The sequence below is a fragment of the Notothenia coriiceps genome, unplaced genomic scaffold (assembly GCF_000735185.1).
Source record: "Notothenia coriiceps isolate Sejong01 unplaced genomic scaffold, NC01 NC01_scaffold00018971, whole genome shotgun sequence".
Classification (NCBI taxonomy): Eukaryota; Metazoa; Chordata; class Actinopteri; order Perciformes; family Nototheniidae; genus Notothenia; species Notothenia coriiceps.
In genome coordinates this window covers 52,663-77,188 of record NW_011351672.1, presented here as the reverse complement: position 1 = coordinate 77,188, position 24,526 = coordinate 52,663, and the positions used below count along the sequence as shown (strand labels likewise).

At 41.8% G+C, this 24,526-nt stretch overlaps 2 protein-coding genes across 4 annotated transcripts; one reads left to right on the top strand and one right to left on the bottom strand.

Annotated features, from left to right (window-relative positions):
• Positions 1-2,853: 2,853 nt before the first annotated feature.
• msh6 (mutS homolog 6 (E. coli)) lies at positions 2,854-10,790 on the top strand. The gene is made up of 10 exons (XM_010777974.1): positions 2,854-3,217; positions 4,078-4,283; positions 4,722-4,915; positions 5,115-7,692; positions 8,288-8,571; positions 8,723-8,840; positions 8,931-9,020; positions 9,139-9,293; positions 9,777-9,976; positions 10,092-10,790. Exons 1-10 carry the CDS (start codon positions 2,958-2,960, stop codon positions 10,171-10,173), a joined length of 4,167 nt encoding a protein of 1,388 aa, XP_010776276.1. The 5' UTR covers positions 2,854-2,957; the 3' UTR covers positions 10,174-10,790.
• Positions 10,791-11,175: 385 nt separating this feature from the next.
• On the bottom strand, positions 11,176-22,628 carry LOC104951339 (F-box only protein 11). 3 transcript variants are annotated; one of them, XM_010777972.1, is made up of 22 exons: positions 22,299-22,622; positions 20,266-20,390; positions 20,081-20,162; positions 18,899-19,043; positions 18,359-18,488; positions 17,613-17,696; positions 17,402-17,534; positions 17,213-17,319; positions 16,963-17,074; positions 16,052-16,158; positions 15,727-15,864; positions 15,302-15,519; positions 14,108-14,288; positions 13,878-14,000; positions 13,600-13,685; positions 13,430-13,506; positions 13,169-13,312; positions 12,745-12,855; positions 12,497-12,604; positions 12,288-12,396; positions 12,098-12,196; positions 11,176-11,906 (listed from the first exon to the last, which is right to left on the bottom strand). In XM_010777972.1, the coding sequence occupies exons 1-22, from the start codon at positions 22,390-22,392 to the stop codon at positions 11,777-11,779; spliced, it is 2,643 nt and encodes an 880-aa protein (XP_010776274.1). In that variant the 5' UTR covers positions 22,393-22,622; the 3' UTR covers positions 11,176-11,776. The 3 variants fall into 3 exon arrangements, 2 of the variants coding, with proteins under 2 accessions (XP_010776274.1, XP_010776275.1); XM_010777973.1 differs by having other exon boundaries at positions 18,899-19,040; positions 22,299-22,621; XR_799016.1 differs by having other exon boundaries at positions 11,740-11,906; positions 12,346-12,396; positions 22,299-22,628.
• Positions 22,629-24,526: the final 1,898 nt, after the last annotated feature.

Genomic DNA, 24,526 nt, shown 5'->3' with positions numbered 1-24,526 from the left:
AGAACGTTACCTGCCTGACTGCATTGTGCCAACTGTAAAGTTTGGTGGAGGAGGGATAATCCTATGGGTTGTTTTTCTGGGGTTGGCCTTGGCCCCTTATGGCGCATTTCCACTGCGGGGCCTCGCACGGCTTAATAATAAATCATATTCCTATAGCGCTTTTCTTGAACCCAAAGACGTTTAGTCTTAGTACGGTATAGTTAGGCCTTGGTAGGCGAGGCTCACTTTATGCTGCGTTTCCATTACAGTTTAGGAACTGGGGTAGTAACTATAGTAACGCAGTGTAGGCGGAGCCGTGACGTCATCTTCAATGCGAAACAACATCAGCCGTTAGCTGTTAGCACTCAGAGCTCACAGCTCCTCATATCTGTTCAGAAACTAGACAAAAGTTAAACAAGTGCAAACCACAGACTGTCTATATCATGGCGAATGCTGGGTTATTTATGTCTGTATAGGCCGTTGTTGTGAGTGTGGACGGTCTGAGCATATACTACGTTAGCTTAGCCAATCTCCATTCAGAAAACACGCATTTTAAAAGGTTTTTCGCCTGCCGTCTTGTCTGCAGACTTGTCAAAGCATTAATTCATGGTTTTTACTAACCGGTATCAGTATGTTGTTACTTCAGCATCATTTTGAAACATGTATTACAATTAAATCACGGTAAAATATGTTCATTTGTTGTAGTTGCCAGTGATTCTCTCACTAGTTTAGCATACTCAGCCCGGTTGTTGGCCCGTAAAGAACCTCGATTTTGGAGAGCCAGAAAACTGCGAAAAAGTACCCGCTAGCCGGAACTACGCCTAGTGGAAACGCAACCAAAAACAGGCACGGCACGCTTAAACCGTGCTGTAGTGGAAATGCGCCATTAATTCCAGTGAAGAGGATTCTTCATGCTTCATCTTACCAAATCATTTTGGACAATTGTATGCTTCGAACGTTTTGGAAACAGTTTGGGGAAGGCCCTTTTCTATTCCAGCATGACTGTGCCCCACAAAGCAAGGTCCATGAGAACCAGGCCCTCTCTTCCAACATCAGTGTCTGACCTCACTAATGCTCTTCTGGATGAATGGGCAAAGATTCCCACTGACAGACTCCAAAATCTTGTAGAAAGCCTTCCCAGAAGAGTGGAAGCTGTTATAGCTGTAAAGGGGGGACCAACTTCATATTAATGCCTAAGAATTTGGAATGGGATGTCATAAAAGCTCATGTAGGTGTTATGTGTAGTTGGCCCAATACTTGTGTCTGTATGAAGAGGTGCATGGATGGCACGCCCCACCTCCAAAAGCACATTACAGGGGGAATGGAAAGATGTGGGCTAAAAAGACCAAATGCACACATCCCCAGCCACATGTATTGTATGGTCCAAATCACTGCTAAAATAATTATTTATAACGTAATTATTTTTATAGTATGTTTTTTTAATCCTTTTTATCACACTTGCATGGGTCATTTTTTACCCATATAAAAACTGTTTTAGTTCCTAAATTAAGAAAGATAGAATGAAAATAATGATGTGTGGTGATCAAAAACAAGATATTAAATGAATACTTGGAGTATTAAATGATTAAATAAATTGATTACAAAATATATAGCTAAGGAATACTCAGCCATGCATGGAATAACATTATTATAGCACCCAGTAAGCAGGATTTCCTGGCAGTTGGCAAAGACCCATGAGCCGGTAGAGGCCAATCAATATTTCCAGCTCCTTAACAGTGGTGTTAACATTGCTGTGATCTGCAGATTTTTGTAAACAGTACACGTTCCTTTGCTCCTTTAATAACTCAAGCATTTCTGCTGTGATGAACTTCCTGACGTACTCCAGGGGAGTATGAAGATTGTCTGGGGGTGTGACACTCTGTCCTTCGAATGTACACAGAAAACTATTTTTTTCTTTGCCACTTGTAGTTTGCTAACCAGAGTTCATTTTTGGTTAAGGTACTTCATCTACATCACCTGATTCACTTCAGTCTGAATTACATGATTCAACTGACTCATCATTCTCCATTTCTTTGGTGCTGGGAGTGTAATCAGGGTCTTCATCTGAGCTACCTTCACATCTTTCAAACTCACCATCATCTCCCAGGATGACTGCCAGTGCTTCCTGAACACTGTAATGCTTCTTCTTGTGCATACTACAGAGAATACAAATAAGATGACATTAAAATATGTGATATTAATGTCACATCGATATTTATCTCATTTGTTTCATATCAACTTGATCAACAAATGTTTTCACAACAGGTTAAATGTAATAAAGGACATGTTATGCAAGCATTATAATTCTTAAATGGCTTAAATCTTACCTTTAACAACTAAAACAAGCTTTTTTAACCCTCTATGGATTAGCTAGTTCTGTCAAATGTTTTGGGGAACACAAAATCACATGACCTGGCCCTATCCATGCCATGGGATCCATGCCCATGACCCAGGATGTTTAGGGACATCATGAGTTAAAATCAACGGTAAAGCTGTAAGGAACTTTCCAGAACATTTACATATCATGCAACGTCTGTCACCGTCGGTTCTTATGGTTAAGATAGTAAAATGTGCGTTTTACCCAAAAAATGATATTAACGTAATTAAACATTGCAATCATCCATTTCTGAACAATGTCAGAAATTACAGTTGATATGAAAAATGTGCACAAATGTACAATCTACACATCTATATACTCCCTAGTTATGTATTTGTGTACTCTGTGTTGGATGTACCGTTTAGAAAAGTAAGGGGAGGGGGAAAAAAGGTTCCCATCGCGCCAAAGGAAGTGGTATTGACACCACGTGACTTCTATATTGTGTTATCATTGGAGGAGGTTCGAGCCTACTCTCATCACATCCGCATGTGATCCCGCGAACGGTTTGAGCCCGCGCTGCCTGTGACGCTGAAGCTGGGTGCTCGTGGCTATCGGTAGGATTATCTTAAAAACACACTGAAAACAGTTTTAACTCGCAAACATGGCGAAGCAAAGCTCCCTTTTCAATTTTTTTGCCAAGTCTCCGCCGCCAGTCTCCAAGTCGAAGCCGAGTCCCTCTCCCACCGAGGCGGACCTGCCTTCCTCCGTTTTGAAGTCCAGCTCCTCTCCAAAGGAGCAAGCCAAACAAACACCACAACAACCTGCCAAGACCAACAAAGTAAAAGTGAAGAGTAAGGACAAGTCCACTAAAGGAGGGTTCAGCAAACTGTTTGGCGACAAGGCCGCAACAGCCAAACAGAGGTGAGTTAGCCGGGATTATGTTGGGAGCCGTGTAATTGCTGGAGACACGTTTTGCACTGTTTCCCTCTCTACCGACGATTGCTGCAAGTCCCCGAAAAATGCGTTTGGTTGATAACAAAATAAGCAGTTTTTTTTGTTGCTCAGACCAATAAGAACCTATATGTTACTTTCCTACAACTACTTTTCGTGTTCACATAATGAATATGGTCTCTTGAAACGTGAACATTCCTTCGTTCCTTAATCGAATAAAACTAATGTCTATTTTTTAACAAACGAGTATACAATGAATAAATGAGAAGTATACAGTACAAATGAATGTCACTTGTCATAGATACGGCAAAGTCGACAGTTTGAACTGAAAACCGCAACCGAGCTGATGCAGAGGTGGTTTTTGTGTTAGCTAGGTGAACTCATGGCATCTCCCCTCCTCTGAATACATTAGATTGTGTGTGTAGTTTTTAGGAAATGTCAACAATATAACACATTTCCCATTAGCCAGCATTTTACCTTATTTAAATTTAGGCATTTGACAGCTTGAAACAGGAATTAAACGTGTGCAATGTTGTGTAACATTTAAGAAAAAACTCATAGAGAAATATGCACCTGCACGTAAAAAGCAATTTGGCATATGCATTATATGGATATATTAATCTTATTTTAGTCCAAGTATTTAACTTTAATTGTAGATATGGAGATGTGTTCCAGTTTCATAGAAAGTTGAAAAGTTAATGCACATTATGTGCATTTGACACAATCTAAGCTTGGATGCCAATAGCTAGCAGCAGTAGTTTGAAACAGTAAAATAGCTGTAATAATGATGCACTTGTTCTCAAAAAGCTTTTTCTTTTCTCTTCCTACAGCGACAACACATGCACATTTAGTGCTGGCGCCCTTGTGTGGGCAAAACTGGAGGGACACCCCTGGTGGCCATGCATGGTGGTACCCCAACCACTGTCCGGACAGCAGATGAGGGGCAAGGGTCGGGCCCAACGCATACATGTCCATTTCTTTGATGAACCCGCTACTAGAGGATGGGTCAGCACCAAATATGTCCGAGATTACCAAGGTTAGCTCACGCCAGTGCCCTATTTAATGATAGTTGTTAGAGATGGGCCGGTCACGGTCGTGGAGCAGGCCCATTGGACGATGAAGTTAACATAATATAGTACACACACTTTACATTCTTGTAAATCGATAATTTTAGTCCCTAGTTTAAGTGTTGAGTCGACTATAATATACCTAAAAACTCAGTATAGAATATTTGTTTCTCTTGTTCTTCTCTGATATCATTAAACATACAATAACATTTTCCATTCAAAAACGTTTTCCCTATTGTTTGTGTATTTTGAACAATTATAGTTTTTAGAGAGGAAAAGAATTGGAATTGGCCATGAAAATTGCAATCAGTATATATCCAATAATTATAAGGTTAAAGCTGTGACTATTATCTCACGAGTTATTATTTGTTGTAGTTGCTGGAGTTATCTTTTGTACTGTTTTGCAGGCTCGGACAGCAGGGATGCTAAAATAGGCGGGGTGTTCTTCAGCGGCAAACCTGTGTTCCGCCATGCAATGGAGCTCGCTGATCAAGGTTTGTTCGACAGTCCAGATAAAAGACTAAAGATCCCTCTCTGTATGGATCCCTCTGATGATGATGATGAAGAAGAGGAGGAGGATGATGAAGAGGAAGAAATGGAGGTAACATGATTATAATTAACTACAATGTTGATAATAGGAAATAAAAGGAGATGAAACATTTTTAATGAATAACTTTAGTCAAAATGTTTTTCATCACTAGTAAAAGATGCACATAGTGTGTTTGTGATATCCGATACGCTCAGTAATGGTGGTTACATTTGTTATTTATTTACCTGTCCTATTTTTATTATATTTTCAGCTAGACAAGTCTACGTTGACTGATGAAGAGCTCACTGATCAGGACGAACCGAACAATGAGAAAGGGAAGTCGGCCAAAGTCAGTCTACGGTCATCCCGGGCTTCAACAGGAAGTGAAAATAAAGCCAAGCGCCGCCGCATAGTTGTAGCTTCAGATAGTGGTGGATCAGACGAGGAATTCAAGCCAGAACAGGCTGCGTCCAGCAGCGAGGACGAGGGGGAAGAAGCAACGGTGGCTAGTGAAGACGACGGAGGCGGCGAGATCACAAATGATTCCGAAGCAGAAAGCCCCATCAAGCCTGCAAAGCGCAAACGTCCTGAAGAAAAGTCTGGTCCAACAAAATCTAAGATACCAATTACTCCGTCTAACGCACCAAAACGCTATCCAGCAGCTGTCGCAGACGACACTAAGTCTCGTCTGACAGCCTTCTCTGCCCCCGACAACATTGATAGCCAAGCAAACGGATCAGGCACCGGTGTTAGCGCCACCATTTGGGACCACGAGAAGCTGGAGTGGTTGCAGGGTGGCAGGAGGAAAGACAGCCGAAGGCGGCGACAGTCGGAGAACGACTATGATTCATCCTCCTTGTATGTGCCAGAAGACTTTCTCAACAGAACCACTCCTGGTATGCGTCGGTGGTGGCAGCTCAAATCTGAAATGTTTGATACAGTCCTTTTCTTTAAGGTGGGGAAGTTTTATGAGCTCTACCACATGGATGCTGTGATCGGAGTCAACGAGATGGCGCTAACGTTCATGAAGGGGACCTGGGCACACTCAGGCTTCCCAGAGATCGGCTTTGCGCGTTTCTCAGATGTGCTGGTTCAGAAAGGCTACAAGGTGGCTCGTGTGGAGCAGACAGAGACCCCAGACATGATGGAAGTGCGCTGTAAGAAAATGGCTAGACCCACCAAGTTTGACCGCGTGGTGAATAGAGAAGTGTGCCGCATTATCACACGTGGCACCCAAACCTACAGCGTGTTGGACGGGGCTCCGTCCGAGAGTCAGAGCAAGTTCCTGCTGAGTTTAAAGGAAAAGGCTGAAGAGGAAAGCTCGGGGCGCTGCCGTACTTACGGAGTCTGCTTTGTAGATACCTCTGTGGGTTATTTCCATGTCGGTCAGTTCCCAGACGACCGTCACTGCTCACGTCTGCGCACCCTGATAGCACACTTTGCCCCTGCTGAAGTGCTCTTTGAAAAGGGGAACCCATCTGTTGAAACACGCAAAATATTTAAAGCCTCTCTGTCCTCTGCTCTGCAGGAAGGGCTTAATGCTGGCACACAGTTCTGGGATGCTCAAAAGACTCTGAAAAACCTCTCTGAAGAAGATTACTTTAGAGAGACCACGGGCAAGGATCAGGGGAAAGGGAAAAACGCTCTTCCTTCTCTTCTGAAAAAGATGACCTCCAACACGGATTCACTGGGCCTTACTCCTAAAGAGGGCCATGAGCTGGGACTGTCAGCACTGGGAGGATGTATTTTCTATCTGAAGAAATGCCTGGTTGACCACGAGCTGCTCTCTTTGGCCAACTTTGAAGAATATGTCCCTGTTGACGTTGAGCTGGAGGAAGCTGCAGGACGTGACAATTTCTTTTCCCGGACTCGTCAGCGGATGGTCCTTGACGGAGTTACTCTAGCAAACTTGGAAATCTTTCAGAACGGCTTAGGAGGAACTGAAGGGACGCTGCTGGAGCGCTTGGACACCTGCTCTACCCCATTTGGCAAGAGGCTGTTGAAGCAGTGGCTCTGTGCTCCTCTGTGTAACCCGTCATCCATCAAGGACAGACTGGACGCTGTGGAGGAGCTGATAGCAGCTCAGGCCCAAGCCACTGAGGTTTCAGACCTGCTGAAGAAACTCCCAGATTTGGAGCGTCTTCTGAGTAAAATCCACAGCATCGGCACTCCTCTGAAGGGCCAGGATCACCCTGACAGCAGAGCAGTTCTCTATGAGGAGGTCACATACAGCAAGCGCAAGATCACAGACTTCCTCTCAGCACTGGAAGGTTTCAAAACGATGCAAGAGATCATCACTGTCCTCACTCCAGTCGCAGGCAACTGTCAATCCAAGTTGCTCCATCAAGTTGTCAGTCTGAAAGGTGAAAAGGACGGCCTCTTTCCCGATCTCTCTGCTGAACTCAAACGCTGGGACAAAGCCTTTGACCATAACAAAGCCCGCACCACCGGCGTCATCACACCCAAAGCCGGCTTTGACCCAGAGTTCGACGAGGCTCTGTCCTCCATCAAGGACTGTGAGCGAGAGCTGCAGGATTACCTGGACCAACAGAAGAAGAGGGTTGGCTGTAAGAACATGTGCTACTGGGGGACTGGGCGAAACCGGTTCCAGATGGAGGTGCCCGACAGCATCTCGGAGAGGAATATTCCCAAGGAGTACGATGTGAAGTCTACGAAGAAAGGCTGGAAGCGTTATGTGACGAGGGAATCTGAGCGGCTGTTCTCAGAGCTGCAAGGATATGAGGAGAAGAGAGACGCTGCCCTGAAAGACTGCATGAGGAGGCTCTTCTACAACTTCGACAAGAACTACAGAGACTGGAAGACTGGTGTGGAGTGCATGGCAGTGCTCGGTGATTACATTATTATTACTTATTAGATTGATTATTTTTACAGCATGCATCAGTCAAGTTTATCATTGTATTCCTTTTGTGTTACTGCAGTGAGAAACACACAAATAATTGTTCATATGAGTGAAATTCCCTTTTAAGTTTTTGAGAAAGAAACGGCTCCCGTGGCCTTTTGAAAACGAGTGTGCATTGCAGGTGTCTGCTCTAAATTCATTTCCTGCAAATCTTACAAAAACACCTCCATAAGGTGCATTTAATATGATGCTGCAGCAATCTAAGTGCTTCCTGCTGTCATTCTATAACCGTTCCATCATTCCACTTGGCTAAGTTGGCACTAATAAGTTTGTTTTCCTCTCTAATGGAGATTGTGCACTCTCCTGACGTAGGGAGAGATAATTACATAGTTTAGTTCTCATCTCCAAAATAATGTGCTTATAATGTGTTTTCCTGCCACTGGGCCATCAAACAACCACTTTGGTTTAATTTATTTAGTTTTAAGAGCTGCAAAATCATCAAGAAAACGGGAAGCTAATCATCTTTCGAGTTTTAAAGGACATCTGCTCCAGTTCCTTACTTGTATGACTTATCATGTTTTCAGATGTGCTGCTGGCCTTCTCCCGCTACAGTCAGGGCGGAGACGGCTCCATGACCCGCCCACAGGTGGTGCTCCCCGAGGGTGATGACCAGGTGGCACCCTTCCTCGACCTCACCGGATCCCGCCACCCCTGTGTCACCAAGACCTTCTTTGGCGACGACTTCATCCCTAATGACGTCTTCATCGGCTGCCCTGGCAGCAGTGAGGCTGGTGAGGAGAACGGGCAGGCCTCCTGTGTCCTCGTCACCGGGCCAAACATGGGGGGGAAGTCTACCCTCATGAGACAGGTGGGTTTATTTATTTATCTATCTTAACTGAATATTTATTTTGTGTTTAAATAGGAGTTGTTACACATGGACAGTGCAGATCTGTTTGAATCTGTTTGAAGTCTCTATTTGCCTTTTTATTGAGATACCGGGTTGCTTTTTTCCCCCGCAGTGTGGACTTGTGATCATCCTCGCTCAGCTGGGTTGCTACGTCCCCGCTGAGAGCCTGCGCTACACGCCTGTCGACAGAGTCTTCACTCGGCTGGGAGCCTCAGATCGTATCATGGCTGGTAATGTCAAAAACGTCTGAAATGCAAATGGGGAAATATCTTATCGTTCTCCTAATGATGTAATAATGTATTTTTTAATGTGTTCTTTAGGAGAGAGTACCTTCTTTGTGGAGCTCAGTGAGACAGCCAGCATCCTGCACCATGCCACCAAACACTCTCTTGTGCTCCTTGATGAATTAGGCAAGTCTAAATTGCTTATATGGTTTTTTATAGTAACAGTGAAAATCAGACTCATCTCCTCAGCACTGCTTTGTTCTTTCACTGCTTTATGGTTGTAATCATTCATCTGTGTTTGCAGGAAGGGGCACAGCCACATATGATGGCACAGCCATTGCCAGTGCTGTTGTGAAGGAGCTTGCTGAGAAGATCTGCTGTCGCACGCTCTTCTCCACACATTACCACTCCCTGGTGGAGGACTACGCCAACAACCCTGCTGTGCGCCTGGGCCACATGGTTAGTACAGAAATGCAAAACACACTCAAAACTGCAGTGAACAAGAAAGCAGAAGCAGCGCGTTTTAGAACGTTTTAAGGCTAAAAAGCAAAATCATTTAATGTTATTTAGGCAAATATCTTCAGAATAGTTTTTTGACTATTGCATCCTGTTTATTTTATCTTAAATATGGGGCCAAATACATTACTGTGCAAGTAACCTGCTTACTTATGTTAGGTCCCATATTGCTATTGAGTTCTATACAGTCACTTTTCATTATGTTCATCTTAGCTTTGTAGAGCCTTTGAGGTATTGTGTGCATTCTTTCATACAAAACGAGTTCCCTCAGTAATAACTTGTGTTCAAACTGAGAAATCATTAGAAAAGAAATCTCATGTGAATGTGGTCTGATGGACCATACACTGTTGTTGAACAAGACAAATAAAATCAAGCCATATTTTTATTCTGTTCTATTTTCAACAATGATGTCCCGTCCCTTCTAAGGCGTGCATGGTGGAGAATGAATGTGAGGACCCGAGTCAAGAGACCATCACATTCCTCTACAAGTTCATCACCGGTGCTTGTCCCAAGAGTTACGGCTTCAACGCAGCTCGTCTGGCCAGCCTGCCAGAGGAGGTCATCCAATCAGGACACAGGAAGGCCCAGGAGTTTGAGAAGAGCACCATCAGCCTCCGCCTCTTCAAGTATGTACTAGTGTTGAGGTTAAGACATTCTGTAGCTGCTGCAAAGCAAGACTCTGAATTGGTATAAGAAATGCAAAAGATGAGTTTTAACTCTGCCCTCTGTCTTGTCTTGCAGGAAGCTCTGCCAGTTTGCTGAAGATGTTTCTGTGGGCAACACACACTTTACTTCACTTGTTCAGATGCTCAACAACCTGTAGTGTAAAAAAAAAGGAGAAAAGTTTTGTTCTGTTTGTCACCTGAAAAAACACTACTGTTATGATTTAATAAAGTTTATTTTTTAAAAATGACAATGTTTCATCTAGGAAATTAAACCCTTTTAATTCACGCTAGCGCCTACATAACGGTTATTGAATACTTCACAATATATTAAGTCTAGATGTTATGATACATGCATACATTTCAGTCTGTATGAGAACCCACAATCACCAGTACACATGAAAGGGGGGTGGGGGGGGGGAACCATAAAGCGCTGCATATAGATACTTGTCTCAGCTTCAGTGGAGTAAAAGCTTATAACATTCTCCAGCAACATTGGCAAACAAGGAAGAAACACACCGAAGTAAACTTTGCTTTCACAAGACTTGCATTTTTTTTCTTCCATGACCTTATCAGAGCGTCATTTAAAAAAGGCATTTTGTTTTAAACAGGCCAATAATCAATGTGTGCCTGTTCCAGGCTAAAAAGTATCTATGTAGTGAAATCAATAAGAGTTAAGCAATGTACCACAGATGCAATATAATGCCCTGATCCCATCCTGCATTGTTTGATTTGGGAAAGAGAAAGTATTTGAATGATTTCATAAGTCCTGGCTAAACAAACGGCACTCCCTCAACTGTTCAACAACTGCAGCCTTTAGTGAAGTCTTTTATTTGGCCCCATATTTCCTTCCTGTCAATTCTGTAAAAGGGGTATTGTGCGACAGGAAAACACAAACCGGACACACATAAAATATGCATAGATTATGTAAAACAGACTGAAGTATATTAACTCCCTTTACAAAAATGTCCAATGCTACCACAAACAAAAAGAACCCAAGTCTGGTGAAAGCACATTTCAACATCTATTGTTCGGTATTGCAAATGAGTCAACATCGCTGGAGAAATGCTTAGTGTTTTCCTCTTTCCTCTGATCTCTTTCACAGAAAGAAGGTAGATACTGCGACATGTATAATTACAGCAATTCTAGGGTATAATAACCAAAAAAATGAACACATTTAATAAAATAAAGACATTCAAGTACAGTAAGATTTTTGCATGAAAATACAAAACTACACAAAAAGCATTAAAATCAAATCTCAACAGTTTTGTGAAAAAGAAAAAAAAAAAGCTGAAGTGCTAGGTCATTTTTCTCGTACATATCGATACGAGCACGTCGAATGCCCAGTGATGGAAGCATTTTTGAATTCAGGGCTCTTTGCCTCCGCATGAGAAAAGTTGTGTCATTTCTGACTGAGCATCTGTACATGACTGCAGTATTTCCTTCCTCCACTTCTTGAAAGCAGGTGAGGCTTTTTGTCCATCTCTCACCAGCTTCCCTTGGCCAAACCAACACACCCACAAACCCTGAGTCAGCTGCTCTTCTTCCTCATCTTTTTTTTGTGTCATATTTAAAGAAAAAGTGTGGCATCCATAATCAGACTTTTTTTCTTCTTCTTAATGTCTCCTTTTAGCATATTCATTTCAAAGTCTTTTTTTTAAGTCACCGTATATGCTCTGTATTTTAGTTTGGACATCCTCCCCCACTGCACAACTTTAAAGTGTCTTGTGTCCATTACTGCTGAAGTGTAACAGGGGCTCGAGCTCAGTTGTGCTGCAGCGTGTTGGACTCTATAGGAGGGGCGGAGTCATACAGTGTGTCCGTGTCATGAGTCGGCTCTCCGGCTAGTGTGCAAGGATTTGACAACGTCCCGGCACCACAGTCGCAGAAAAATCTGTGGGAGGAGGAATAATGGTTAGTAAAGCTCCATTAAGGTACAGAGAAAAAACATTAAATACTGCTAATAATGTTCCTTCTTTTAATACACTTGTGTATGTAGTTACACAAATGTAAAGAAAAACAAGGGTTAATGTGGTCACTTTATTTTTGAACCACATTATTTGTTTATGGGTGGATAAGACTGACCTATCGTGTCTGATGAACTCCACGTCGTGTCCTTGGTGACACTTCTTGATGCAGTTCACACAGATGGCGTTGCGGTCTGTTGTGTTACAGGTGTGACACCTGTAGGAACACAAAGTGTTTGTTAACAATCGTAAAACAGACGGGCAGTTTACCGCGGGTCGGCTCGGTTGCGAGTGTAAACAGAAATTACCTGTAAAAATCGTGCATTGGGTAGCTGGTGTAACTTGAAATCTTGTACAGGCACTGACCTCTGCTCACAGCCTTTTCAATGGCATCTTGATTGTTCATTATTTTATTATCTGTGGAGATAAGAGCACAAAGAGAACGTGGTAAACTCCAGGTACATTTTGGTACATTAACTTTCAGACAAACTGCTGCTCGAGGTGATCATGAGAGTACCTTTCATTGTAACATTGACACCAGACGCAAGAAACAATCCCCCAAAGCGATTGTTGAAGATCTGGTTCCCCTCCAGGGTCGCTGTGGCGTGATTGGTAATCTCAATACCTAGTAGTGAAAAGAAAATTAAGTTAATATTACTGAGCTCCTTGTAACCATTAGCGAGGCATACTGTACTTATTCCAAACTGTTGGTTTACGGTTGTTTTATTAAGACAGATTGAAGCCTGTGTGCATGTGTTACCCCACCTGCTGCGAAGCCGTCAAATATCCGGTTTTTCCGCAGTACGGGGTGGCTGTTGGTGCTGATCAGGACTCCTGCTTGGGCATTTCTGAAGATGTCATTTTCCTCTAACAAACCTGAAGACAGAAAACACATCGTCAGACACACAACATGAAGATGACATTTGATAAATGTATTAGCGATACTAGATGGAAGAATATGCAAAAAAAAAAGTTATTTGTAAAAGATTGTGTCAATTTATCATACGATCCGAGCTTTCTGTACAAAGTGTCGACCTCTTAGAGAGCCGTCTTTCTAAAGCGAGTCTCTGTTTGTTTGTCACACAATTAGTTTTAGTGAGAAACAAGAAATGTAACAAAAATAAACAACTTTACGACCCCCATTGTAATCAGCATCCCTGTCGTTTCATACAATAAATGGATATCTTACCTCTTCCTCCGTTGAATATACAGATGCCCCCGTCTCTCCCATCGTGGATCTTATTCCTCCGCAGAGTGGGGTTGCTGTCGGTCTTGATCCACACTCCGGCCATAGCATTGTCAAAGATCTCATTGTCCTCGATAAAGCCCAAGCCTGGAAAACACAATGTGTCATTATTATGGGAACGGGGAACAACAGACTGTCAGGAGTCGATAAGTACATTGATTCAATTTAAAGACAATCTATCAGACAGACTGTTCTGCTTCTTACCAGAGTTGTAAACCAGAATGCCTCCATTCTGCCCCCCCCAGATCTTGTTCCGCCTGATCTTGGGATTGCTGCCAGTCCTGACAACAAAAAAAAAACAGGGACAGTTGATCAACTGCTTCACTAATGCTAAATGCATTGAGTTGAAAATAGTATTGTAATTTTCCACAAACCTTATTTGAACCCCGGAGTACATGTGATTGTAGATATCATTGTCTTCCAGCACGCCATGGCCATTGTCGTAGAAATAGACCCCAACCTGTGGAAAAGACGGAGAAAATATAAATAATCCCATTATATCTGGCATAAAAATGAATGTAATGATCACAAAAGATTCAAAGCAAGCCAGTCTGACAATTCAGTTTGCCATTGCAACAGTAAGTCTCATGAAGGTGTATAGAGAGTCGGTCACTTTATTTGTCTTCATTAAACTTGTAGCCTGTAATGGTACCTGCTTCCCGCTGTGTATCCGGTTCCTCCGCAGCACTGGCGTACTTCCCGTTGTCACCCACACTCCTGCCAGCGTGTTGCTGTACACCTCGTTCTCCTCGATGACGCCTTGTCCTTTTTCATGCTGAGGGAAACAAAAATAAATAAAGGTAGGAACTCTAAAGAAGTCAAAAGTTTAAAGAATATACAGTATTTATCTAACTGGTGTAACTTCATGAGTCTTATATTTACCACATATATGCCTCCATGCTGGCCATCGTGGATCTTGTTGTGTCGGACGATAGGGCAGCTGTTCGTCCTGATCTGGATTCCTGCCAGGGCGTTACCGTAGATGTCGTTTCCTTCGATAAGACCCCGACCATCACCGAAAATATAAACACCACCTTGGTTACCATTAAAAATGGCGTTGCCCCTGTATTTGAACAATAAAAGTGAATTTGAGGACACGATGCAACTGTAGATGGACAATTTTATTGATTCAGGTGACACTTTGAATTAGAGATGCACCGAATATTCGGCCACCGAAAATTATCGGCCGAAAATGGTTAAAAAGGCCCTTTCGGCTTTCGGAAAAAATATCACCGAATGTCAGAGAACAGGGTTACGTTGATCATACTCCACATATTTGTCCGGGTGATTTGATTTCAAGTGGTGGAGTAATCCCGAAGTGGTGAAAGTCTTTGCAGTTACACCCCCTCGAGAAATGTCAGCTGAACACGTTTTACAAATCGCAATCCGCGCCTCTTTCTCTGATATTTTGAAATATCTCCAAGCGGCAGACATGTTGGCTGTGAGCCAGCCGCGAGCATGGTCGCGCGCCGTGCTTGTCGCCGCGTTTTGATTACGTCATCACAACAACACGTTAGGTTACCAAACTTATAGGTGCATTTGTTGTTGTTGAAGGCCTGGCTGTTACAGTCTTTATTTACACTATTTTGTTGTAGGCCTACTGGCCTAGATGTTTATGCAGTTTTAAAGCACCTTGGCTTTGTTCTGAATGCACTTTGTTGTAGTTATATCCTACAGAGAAAATGCAATTGACTTGGAATTAATGGTACAGTATGCATTCAAAAGTGCTGAATAAATGTTTTATGGACCCATAATAGTGATTATTATTTAAGTTAAGTTAAGTCTAAGTTAAGTTAAGTTAAGTTAAGTTAAGTTTTGCCATAATCATGTCTTTTTCCCATTATCAGGTAGCCGAACAACATTGAGAAAAAAAAATGTATACATATATATGATATATATATATATATATATATATATATATATCTATATATGTATATATATTTCTATTAATCATTTTCGGCATTCGGTTTTCGGCCAACTGTTTCCTATTTTCGGTATCGGTTTCGGCCAAGAATTACCCATTCGGTGCACCCCTACTTTGAATGTAGATATTTGACCTCTGACGGCCACACTGACCTTATTGTGGGGTCGCTGTTCGAGGTGATCCACACCCCAGCAAAGTTATTTGCATAGATCTTGTTTTCGATGAACTGCCCGCGGCCCTTTTCGTGCACGTAGATGCCCCCCGTCTGCCCATGATGGATCTCACACCGCACCACTGTTGGATTGGCATACGCCTTCACCTCGAAGCCGGCTATACGGTTCCTATGGATGTTACAGCTCTCAAAGTAACCCTGGAAACGGAGAGAGAAATACAACATTAGTCTGTGTTATCAAAATACATTTCAGGAGCAAGTAACAGAACAAATAAAAGTAATATATAAACCAACCCTTTACACTTAGGCTATACATTCTATAAGCATACTTTAATGAGAGTACTTAAGCCCACAGAGACACATGACAGCGTTATACAAAGAAAACACCAGTAAGTTGAACTCTACCATGCCGTGATCGAATGTGAACACGCCAACGTCTCTGCCATGGTGGATGTGATTCCGTCTGATGATCGGGTTGCCATGGTTCTTCACCCAGATCCCAGCCAGAGCGTTGTTTGAGATCTCATTGTCTTCGTATATTCCCTGGAAATATTTGACACAGTTAATTCCAAACAAAGAGTTTGATTGTCACAGTCTAGGCGAGTTCTGGGACTAACTGTTAATAAATCGAGCCAGGTATATATGAGAATTAAGAAGATGGGCTCTGCTACTGTTGTTTAGTTATGCTGAGTTATACTTTGGGTGAAATGTGGGTGGGTGGGTGTATTACCTGTGCATGGTCAGTGATGTAAAGACCAACATTTTCACAGTCACTAATGTTGCAGTGCTTTATTGTGGGACAGGCCCCCTGGCCGCTGACACAGACCGCTGACCCCACTGAAACAAGCAGGACGGAGATGGATTAGCGCACCGTTTCAAAATACAGACCAGAAACAACCTCTGCTCAATCCTGGGAAACCCTCAGATCAGAAGTATCCAGAGGTCAGAAGATAGGGTCTGCCAACATAGAACGGTGACTCCCAACCTTCTCGTCTTGTGAGATCACTTACAATGAACTAATTGATTTCTTTCAAAACCCTGACCCTTTCATCCATCCCATCCCACATCTCACAACACCTCTAGTTTATCATGTGACCATGTTTTCAAAGATATGGCCTATAAATAATATCTGGACATGCATAGGCTAAATCACAAAGTAGAATACATGTCTGGCTATTTTTATATTTTTTCTAGAATAACATAGTTGTTGGATACACCCCAATTTATTTGATGTGTATGATCAGCATTGGGCTATTTTGCCTGTCTTCTTTTAAAGTGGAGGCTGGCATAATCCATTACACAGTTTCCAACCTCAAGTAGCTTTGGAGCTTCACTTTTTCCCTTCAGATATTAACACACATGGGCCCGCATCCCCCCCCCACACACACACACACACATATATATATATATATATTACGCCAAGGAGAGTGTATCTGTAAGAGAGAAAGAGATTCTAGAGAGAAGCGGTTCGACCGCGAGTCTCGTGGCCGCAGCTTCAAATAATACTGAGACATTGGCATAAAGTCCATTACCACATGCCACGTAAAACTAGCCACGATACGTTGATCTAAGTACATGTATATTGCCAAACCCTACTTGTGACTCCTGTGAAGGTGGGGAACCCCTGAGCAGCGGACTGACCTGTGCACGTGCTGCGTATGATGCAGTGGTCGATGATGGGGCTGCAGTTGACGGTAATCTCGAGGCAGTGGTGTGCGTTGTGGTGCTGGGCGGATTTATCATCAGGATTGAACTGCGGCAGAAACAAAAACACTTCACTGTGACCAAAGTCGTTAAACTAACAATGACTTACAATTGCTTTCACACGTACTGAGTGAGTGACACCAACCACTCGGCCAGTACAAACCACCAAAAAAGAGAAAAGTCTCACCCTAATGGTCATGTATCCAACGTAAGCATCTTCGGAGCCTTCCATGAATACGAACGTAGAGTCTCTGGTATTCTCAATGATGACTTTCTCTGCTACTTTTCCAGGAGCTGCACAAATAATCAGAAAGATTCAATTAGAGACTAAACAAAAGCACAATGAAACTGAAACCTTGACTTCACACACACATACCAGCTCCGATCATCGTGATGGGCGACTCGATGTAGATCCACTCATCTGTGTAAATACCAGAGTGCACGAATATCAGGCCGTCAAAGTGAGGCTCCTGACCCCCACCCAGAGCGTCCTCGATGGTGTCGTAGTACTGAAGAAAACATCACAAGTCAGGTAAATGATTGGAACATTAATGTGAAAAATAAAAAGGCAGAAAAAGTTGACTTACAAACATGTTGTCTCTTCCTTTGTATCTGGCAGGATTACTGTAAAAGTGTTCTGCAAAGCCCGGCTTCACGTGTGCTCCTTTATACTGTAAACAAAGTATTTACATGATTACTCACAAACTAAAGAACAAGATGGGGGAACTTTCACTGGAGAAACTGGAGAGACATTTTGGTCCACAGATAACAATAAGGAAAGGTCAACGTATCACAAAGGAATACATTTTTAAAACATAGTCCTCCTCGATGCCCTGCATACTGAATGTCACCATTATAGCCTGTGGTGTTGCCCTTTCACATGACATTAGCTGACTGTACACAGGAGGATTTAAGGTCACAACGAAAATATAGATTTAAAGATTACAAGAAAACAAAGCGGATCTTGCTCTCTTTCCTTCATTTTAGCATTTAAAGCACATTCCGTGTCCAAATATGCTGTGTGTCAGAAGAAATGTATGCTTAATCATCCACAAATACATCACTTTCCAATACACTTTAACATCTGTTGGCTTCAAAATACTTAGGAATGTTTGAGAAGTAAAGTTATTTTATAGCACAGTTAACGTTACGACATATATCTAACATGAAGACCCTAGTGACCATAGAGAGAAGTGCAGTGACAATGTGTTATTTGTTTGATAATGAAATATAAAATCAATAGTTTTTTAACAGGGGCAAAATATATTTGCTAAAAATACAACAGACAAGCCATGAAGCAGGGACTTTGATGAAAGAGGAGGAGGGTCCGTACCAGCTGCTGAAAACTTTCCTTCCACGGGTTAGGCTGCTCGTACTCTTCTGGGTTTATCTGGTAGAACTTCCCCGCCTCGGGGTGCATCATGGGGCGCGTGTATTCAAACACTTCCATGTAAAGCTTCTTCCTGAAGTGAGATAATAAAACCACAATTAACACCTTTTTATTATTTGTGTCAGAATTTCTCAGTACACAATACAGAAGCTCTTTTAAAGCAGCCTCAGTAAAAGGTCTGTTTTTACGTCAAGTACAAACTTGATGATTGACTTAAAAGCCAAAACAAGTCAAAGGTTCACACCCTTACAAGTCAAGCTGACATTTGCACCAAGGTTAACTAATCGGTAAGATAATCTTCTGCTCTGGTAACGTTTGTATTAAAAAGTCTCATAAAATAAAATGCACAACACAGTCAGAGGCTAATCACAGCCACGGTCAAATTGAAATAAATAGTTTCAAGCGTTAAAGCTGTGTCTTGTGTTTAATAAACAGCCTGAGCAAAAGCAGCAAATAACACAGGGGACCCCCAAGCAGACTCACCAGAGGATGGGGTCATTGGCCAGCTCACTGAAGCGCTTGCACACACACGCTGCACGGCACAAGTCCTGCTCCAACAGGTAGGAGAAGATCTTTAGCACCACCTCGTCTGGGAGCTTCTCCTGCAGATACTGCTCTGCTGGAGCTGCTGGGAGGAAGGCGGCCGTGGAGTTAGAATAAATAATGACACTCTGCTGTCAGTTACAGTTGAAATAAGAAAAGTACTTTTGTTTACCCTAATCTGAGTAGCATTGCTATTACAGCTTGGCTACCTAAAAGTGAATTAAAGCATTTAATGCAGTAATCCAAGATGATGTACATTTCATCAGTTAAGCTTTTTAAAATGTTCACTTTATTTGACAGTGAGGACTTGAATTAATATGTTATTTTCCCACAAATGTGAGCAGGCTGTACCGACTGGACGGATGCCTTTTCTTGTGAGGCCTTAATCGAGGTCTAAATTCAGATCCCAGAACTAATACAAGACCAGCAGGTCCAATCCCATTCCAATTGCAAGAGCTGAATGCTACATAGTTTGACAAAACTGTTTATTTACACATTGGTTACTGCTTTTCCATGCAGTTCAAGTTTAGCCTTTATGGGGATTTTCAAAACATATTTATGGAGCGGAACACTTTGTTCATCACACATTAACAAAACAAAAATATATTATATATTATCTTAATTTATAGAAAAAAGAAGAAGAAACAAAAGGCCATATTGTGTAAATAAATGTCATATTTGCAATTAGGCAGTAAATCTGATATTAAAACAGATCATGTGGGTAACAGTGAGAACACCACAAGGCAATGTGCCCGTTAACTTTGACACCACAAGGCCTAGTATGATGAGAGGAAAGCCAGAACCAAATGCCATCATGTCTATAACGGATTCTTTGGCTAGAGCCGCACTGTATGAGAAAAACTCCAAATGCCACAAATAACAGACTATAATTTATACTCTGTGAAACTTGTGGAGCTACTTCTTCATGTCTTGACCAACGAGGCTTTTAAATAGATGATCTGAACTTTTGAGAGGTTGAAACCATTCGAAATCTACTTTTCTGAGGTTAGTCTAGGAGAAGGGTGAACTCAGAAAAAGGTTCCATGATACCGATCTGTGTCAAACTGTATCCCTGTGTGTACACATCTCAGTACAAGGATAACATAAGTGTTTTTTATTTACCTGGTAAATCTTGACACTTTCCTGAAACTCTTGGGCGCTTTGGTCGGTGTCCAAAGTTTTCTGTGGTTGAAGTGGAAGCACCCTGTAAAACAAATTGGAGACATTTGAACATGAATTGTTGTGTTTTTTTAAAGATTAAATCGTAATCATTTATACAATCTTTTCAGAATTCCTGGCATATTTACCTCCATGTTTGTCTTTGTCGGACACACTGTTCTCTTGGGTAGAGACTTTCTTCTAAGTTGGTAGGGACTGTTCTGAGCTCCTGGACCGGATTCTTCTGCGACCATATCTGCAGGAACGTCCTCATCTGCAAATGGTGGGAAAGATTATTTGAAAAACTACGTTTGAATCAATTAAAAAATATTGTAAGATATTAAAAGGGTACAGGTCAAAGAGAACCATGTGTTTAATGTCTGATGAACCACATATTCATTATGTAGAGTTGAAATATGCTTATTAAAAGAGTGAATCAGGCAGTGGATATTCCTGAGCTATCACCAATAAGCATTATGACTAAATACACAGTGTGTATTTGCTTGTTTACCAGCGTCAGATCTTTGCTTGAACAATCAACATGAGTACAAACCATCAACTTATAGTTTACCATAATCTATTAGATTCAGAGCTTGCAACCCAAATGTGTCAATAATAAACAAAACATTGTGACAACACATTACCAGAGGCAATTGCCTAAACAGCATTTGTCAGCAGGTCACAGGATAACAGTGTTCTACATTACCTGCTCTGCTTGCTTCAAATTGATTACAGATCCTATCAAGAGGATTCAATCAACAGCACAACCAAATGGTCTAAATGCGACATCTATTTATAAGGCTATTCACCATGGCACAATAAGTTGATAGCTACCACAGATGGGAGATGCAAACTGTCTTGTTGTTGCTCTGGTTGCAAGGATGACTCTCCCCAGCTACTAGGCCAGTAACCACTACAAACACCATCAATGTAACAAACTGGGCAAAAGGCAACTTTTGGTAAACTCACATGTTGTATAGGGTTTACTGCCTTGTTTGACCAAATCAACACATTTAGGACAAGAGGCATAAATCCATAGCAATCCATATCAAAGCAAATATACAGTTTGTTAAATGGGGAAAGATACCATTGTCAATATTATTTATCACCCACACTATAATCGTTTTGTTTTTTTACTGTAACTTTAAAATGACATTTCAGCTAAGCTGTGAACATGATTTAAGACAAGGGAAAGCCTAAAACAACCCATACTTCACAAAGATGAGCTTGACAGGTTAAATGATCAAGATATTGCCTGTGTTTTTACAAAACAAATGTGAGAAGAGAAGAGCATTTGCTGCTGTTTGCCACTGAATTGATGATGTGGGATCCAAAATAACATGTCACTGGTCCATCTAAAAATCGTTGAATTGCATTTGGAAAGCAACAGTTAATGTTACTGATCAGTGTCTCCCAGGTTAACTGGTTCTGGAGCAGCAGTGGCTTCAGCCATGCAGCTATGATTAACGTTACGAGCATTCCTAGCTAATGTTTACTTTAAAATATAGCTGTCAATATTTGCCTACATTACGTCTATGGACATACAATGGTACGGTAGAAAAAACAATCTATTAAATGTGACATTAATAACAAGCATGATATAAACGCATTTACATTTTGACGCTTCAAAAGGCTATTAGGCTGGGGGCTTTTACAAAAAACGCCAGGACGCAGATAGCAAGCCAAACATGCTAATAATAACAGCTATGTTAGCACGGGCAGTTAGCATGCTACGACAACTTGCGATACCACTTTGTATATCCTTCCTTGCGGTTGTCGCTCATGAATAAACATCACCATTGTCTATTGCCTGTCATTATCTCTACTGGTCTAACATTATTTACCTAATAATGACACAAGTATGCAGTGATATGAGGTCAGACGGATAAAAGAAAGACCGAGTCGGGGCAAAAATTAAGCAAAACAAAGCGCGGCCTGATTGCTAGGAAAAAACACAAAAGCATCGGTGTTTCCTGACTGCACTGGGACCCGCTGAAACTACTGCTAGCTCCCTGACGTTAATTACAAAAGCCGACGTTTTTCTTATGCACATGTTAACAGTTATACGCGGACATAAACAATACACAAGCCCCTACAAGTTAAATACACAATTCCACCCTGAAGCCAGCCTTTTGACAAGCACTCCGTAAAGCTAACGCTAGCTTAGCGTAGCTAGGGTTACCTCTTTCCTGGTGGTTCCTCTCCGGCTGTACCGGGCGCGGCCTCGAGACTCGCCTTGGTCTTCTGCTAACGTTACTTGCTCTGACGGAGTTCATTTGGGGTGTTGATAATCTTGAAATGTCAAAGCCTTCACAGCAGAAGAGGCGACTCTAAGCACATCGTCTATGTAATTTTCTTGAGCATTGCACGATGTGCCATCTTTAGCCGTGGCACCTGAAAAAGGTATCGCTGTGTTATTCCCGTTCCTCTGCACTGGTGTTACGTCTGGCCCCGTTCTACTGTAGCAGGAGGAGCCATAACATACAGGCACGGTCCGTCGGGCCTCAGTAACATCACATGGGAAGACCTCTCGCCCGGTCACATCGCTTTCCCCTTTCAAGGCGGTCAATTCAACAGTGATTAGCCTACATTTAATTTTGAAGCTCAGCCATTCAAGCACCCACCATGGGAAAATGTGCTGTTTGTCCCATATTAGCCGTCAACCTCAAATACATTGTAGGTAAATACAATCTGTATAATAATCCTTATGGGTGGAGGTAAGGAGTCATGCCCAAAAGCACATTGGCAGTCTCGGCTAACTAATTGTAAAAAAAAAAAAACACACACTAATCAAGGAGTTTGAACTTTCCTTCACCCAGAGCACCAGAAATGCATGCTGTGTGTAACACCAACATTCCCAATAACACATTTTGTCATGCTATGATACTGTTGGCCAATTTTTTAATGTTGACCTAATGTTATAAATGTATTTATTAGGATGAAGCCTTTGAGATGCAGCTTCTCGTTTTCAAGGGGGTCCCGAAGGTGAGTTGGTTTACAATGCATGATCTGTTTAAATACATTTAAAATAAAGGATATATGAGAACCCGCTGGGAAGATGTCCCTGGCAGTGAGTTGAAAACGTTTATGAGGCTAATTTCAATGGCTTTAGCTTAAAGAAGAGGAAGTCAATAAAATGATAAATTATCCAGGCACCAATAGTGTGTAGTGATTTTGCAGACTTTGTTTGAAGTAATGAGGAGCGGATTTTATTACAAAGCAAAACTCTCCCTTGAATAATCTTGCATTTAGACTCATGATACATTTTGGATACAAGTGGCCGATATGCAATTATTTTTGTAAACAAGTTAAGATAAGATAAAACTTTATTGATCCCATTATCATTATGGGAAATGTTTTAATACAAAAAAATTAAAAGGTCTCTGCATTTGACCCATCCTAGTGTAAGGAGCAGTGGGCAGCCACTTTGTACAGCGCCCAGGCAGGGGACTGTGCCTTGCTCAGAGGCACCTCGTGGTACTTTGTCGTTACAGGACTTGAACCTTCCAGTTCCCAAGCCAAGTCCCATAAACGGACTGGGCAACCACTACCTAAGTTACTGTTCTGAGGACATGCACCTAGTATTGAACAAACATTCCTTCACTTTCAAAAGGGTCTGTTGAAGAGATTTGGCACCTGCTAAAATGCTCAAAGTGATCCCCCAGGCAGAACAGCTTGACATGTCAGCAGTTCTGCTTGCTTTGGTATCACTCTGACCTGCTACAAGCAATTACAGAATGGATGTTTGCATCATTTATCAATTTTTTGTCAAAAGATACTTTAATCTTTGAAGATTCTGCTACAGGGAACCAGGACGGCAATGTATAATGTCTTCTACAAGGGTTTATTCAAACTTTCAAACCTTACAGTGTCTAGTACATAATTGCATAGTCTTGTATCATGTTTCTAATATTTTGATAGGGAGGAAACTATTATAGCCAACCTGCCAGAGTTGAGGTATGACTTAACACTTAGAAAACCCAGTTTCTCAAAGTCCAAAATGATGTCTTTAAATGGCTTGTTATGTCAGTACAAAACCCAAGTTGATCACTTAATCAAGTAGTTGATTAATCCTTGTAGCTGTACTTCTGTCATTCAAGTTTTTCAGTTTAACAGAAGCAATTCTCCAAAATAAGATGCGAAGTATTTTCTGTAACGTGGGTTTATTGATGGTCTCTCATTGGTCACTACATACAAACAAGTTGCAAAGTTGTCCACTAGATGTCTCCTTATCTCTACTTTGGTTAATTGACTGCATGTTTTGTTCAAGACATAGACTGTTCAAAATGAGCATCACATTATACTTTACATCAGTCGCATGTCACTTTTTGTCTCTATTGTCTGAATATTTTTCAGGGTTTCATGCTAAAATCTGAGCTTTCATTAAATACATCCTGAGCAGTTACTCCT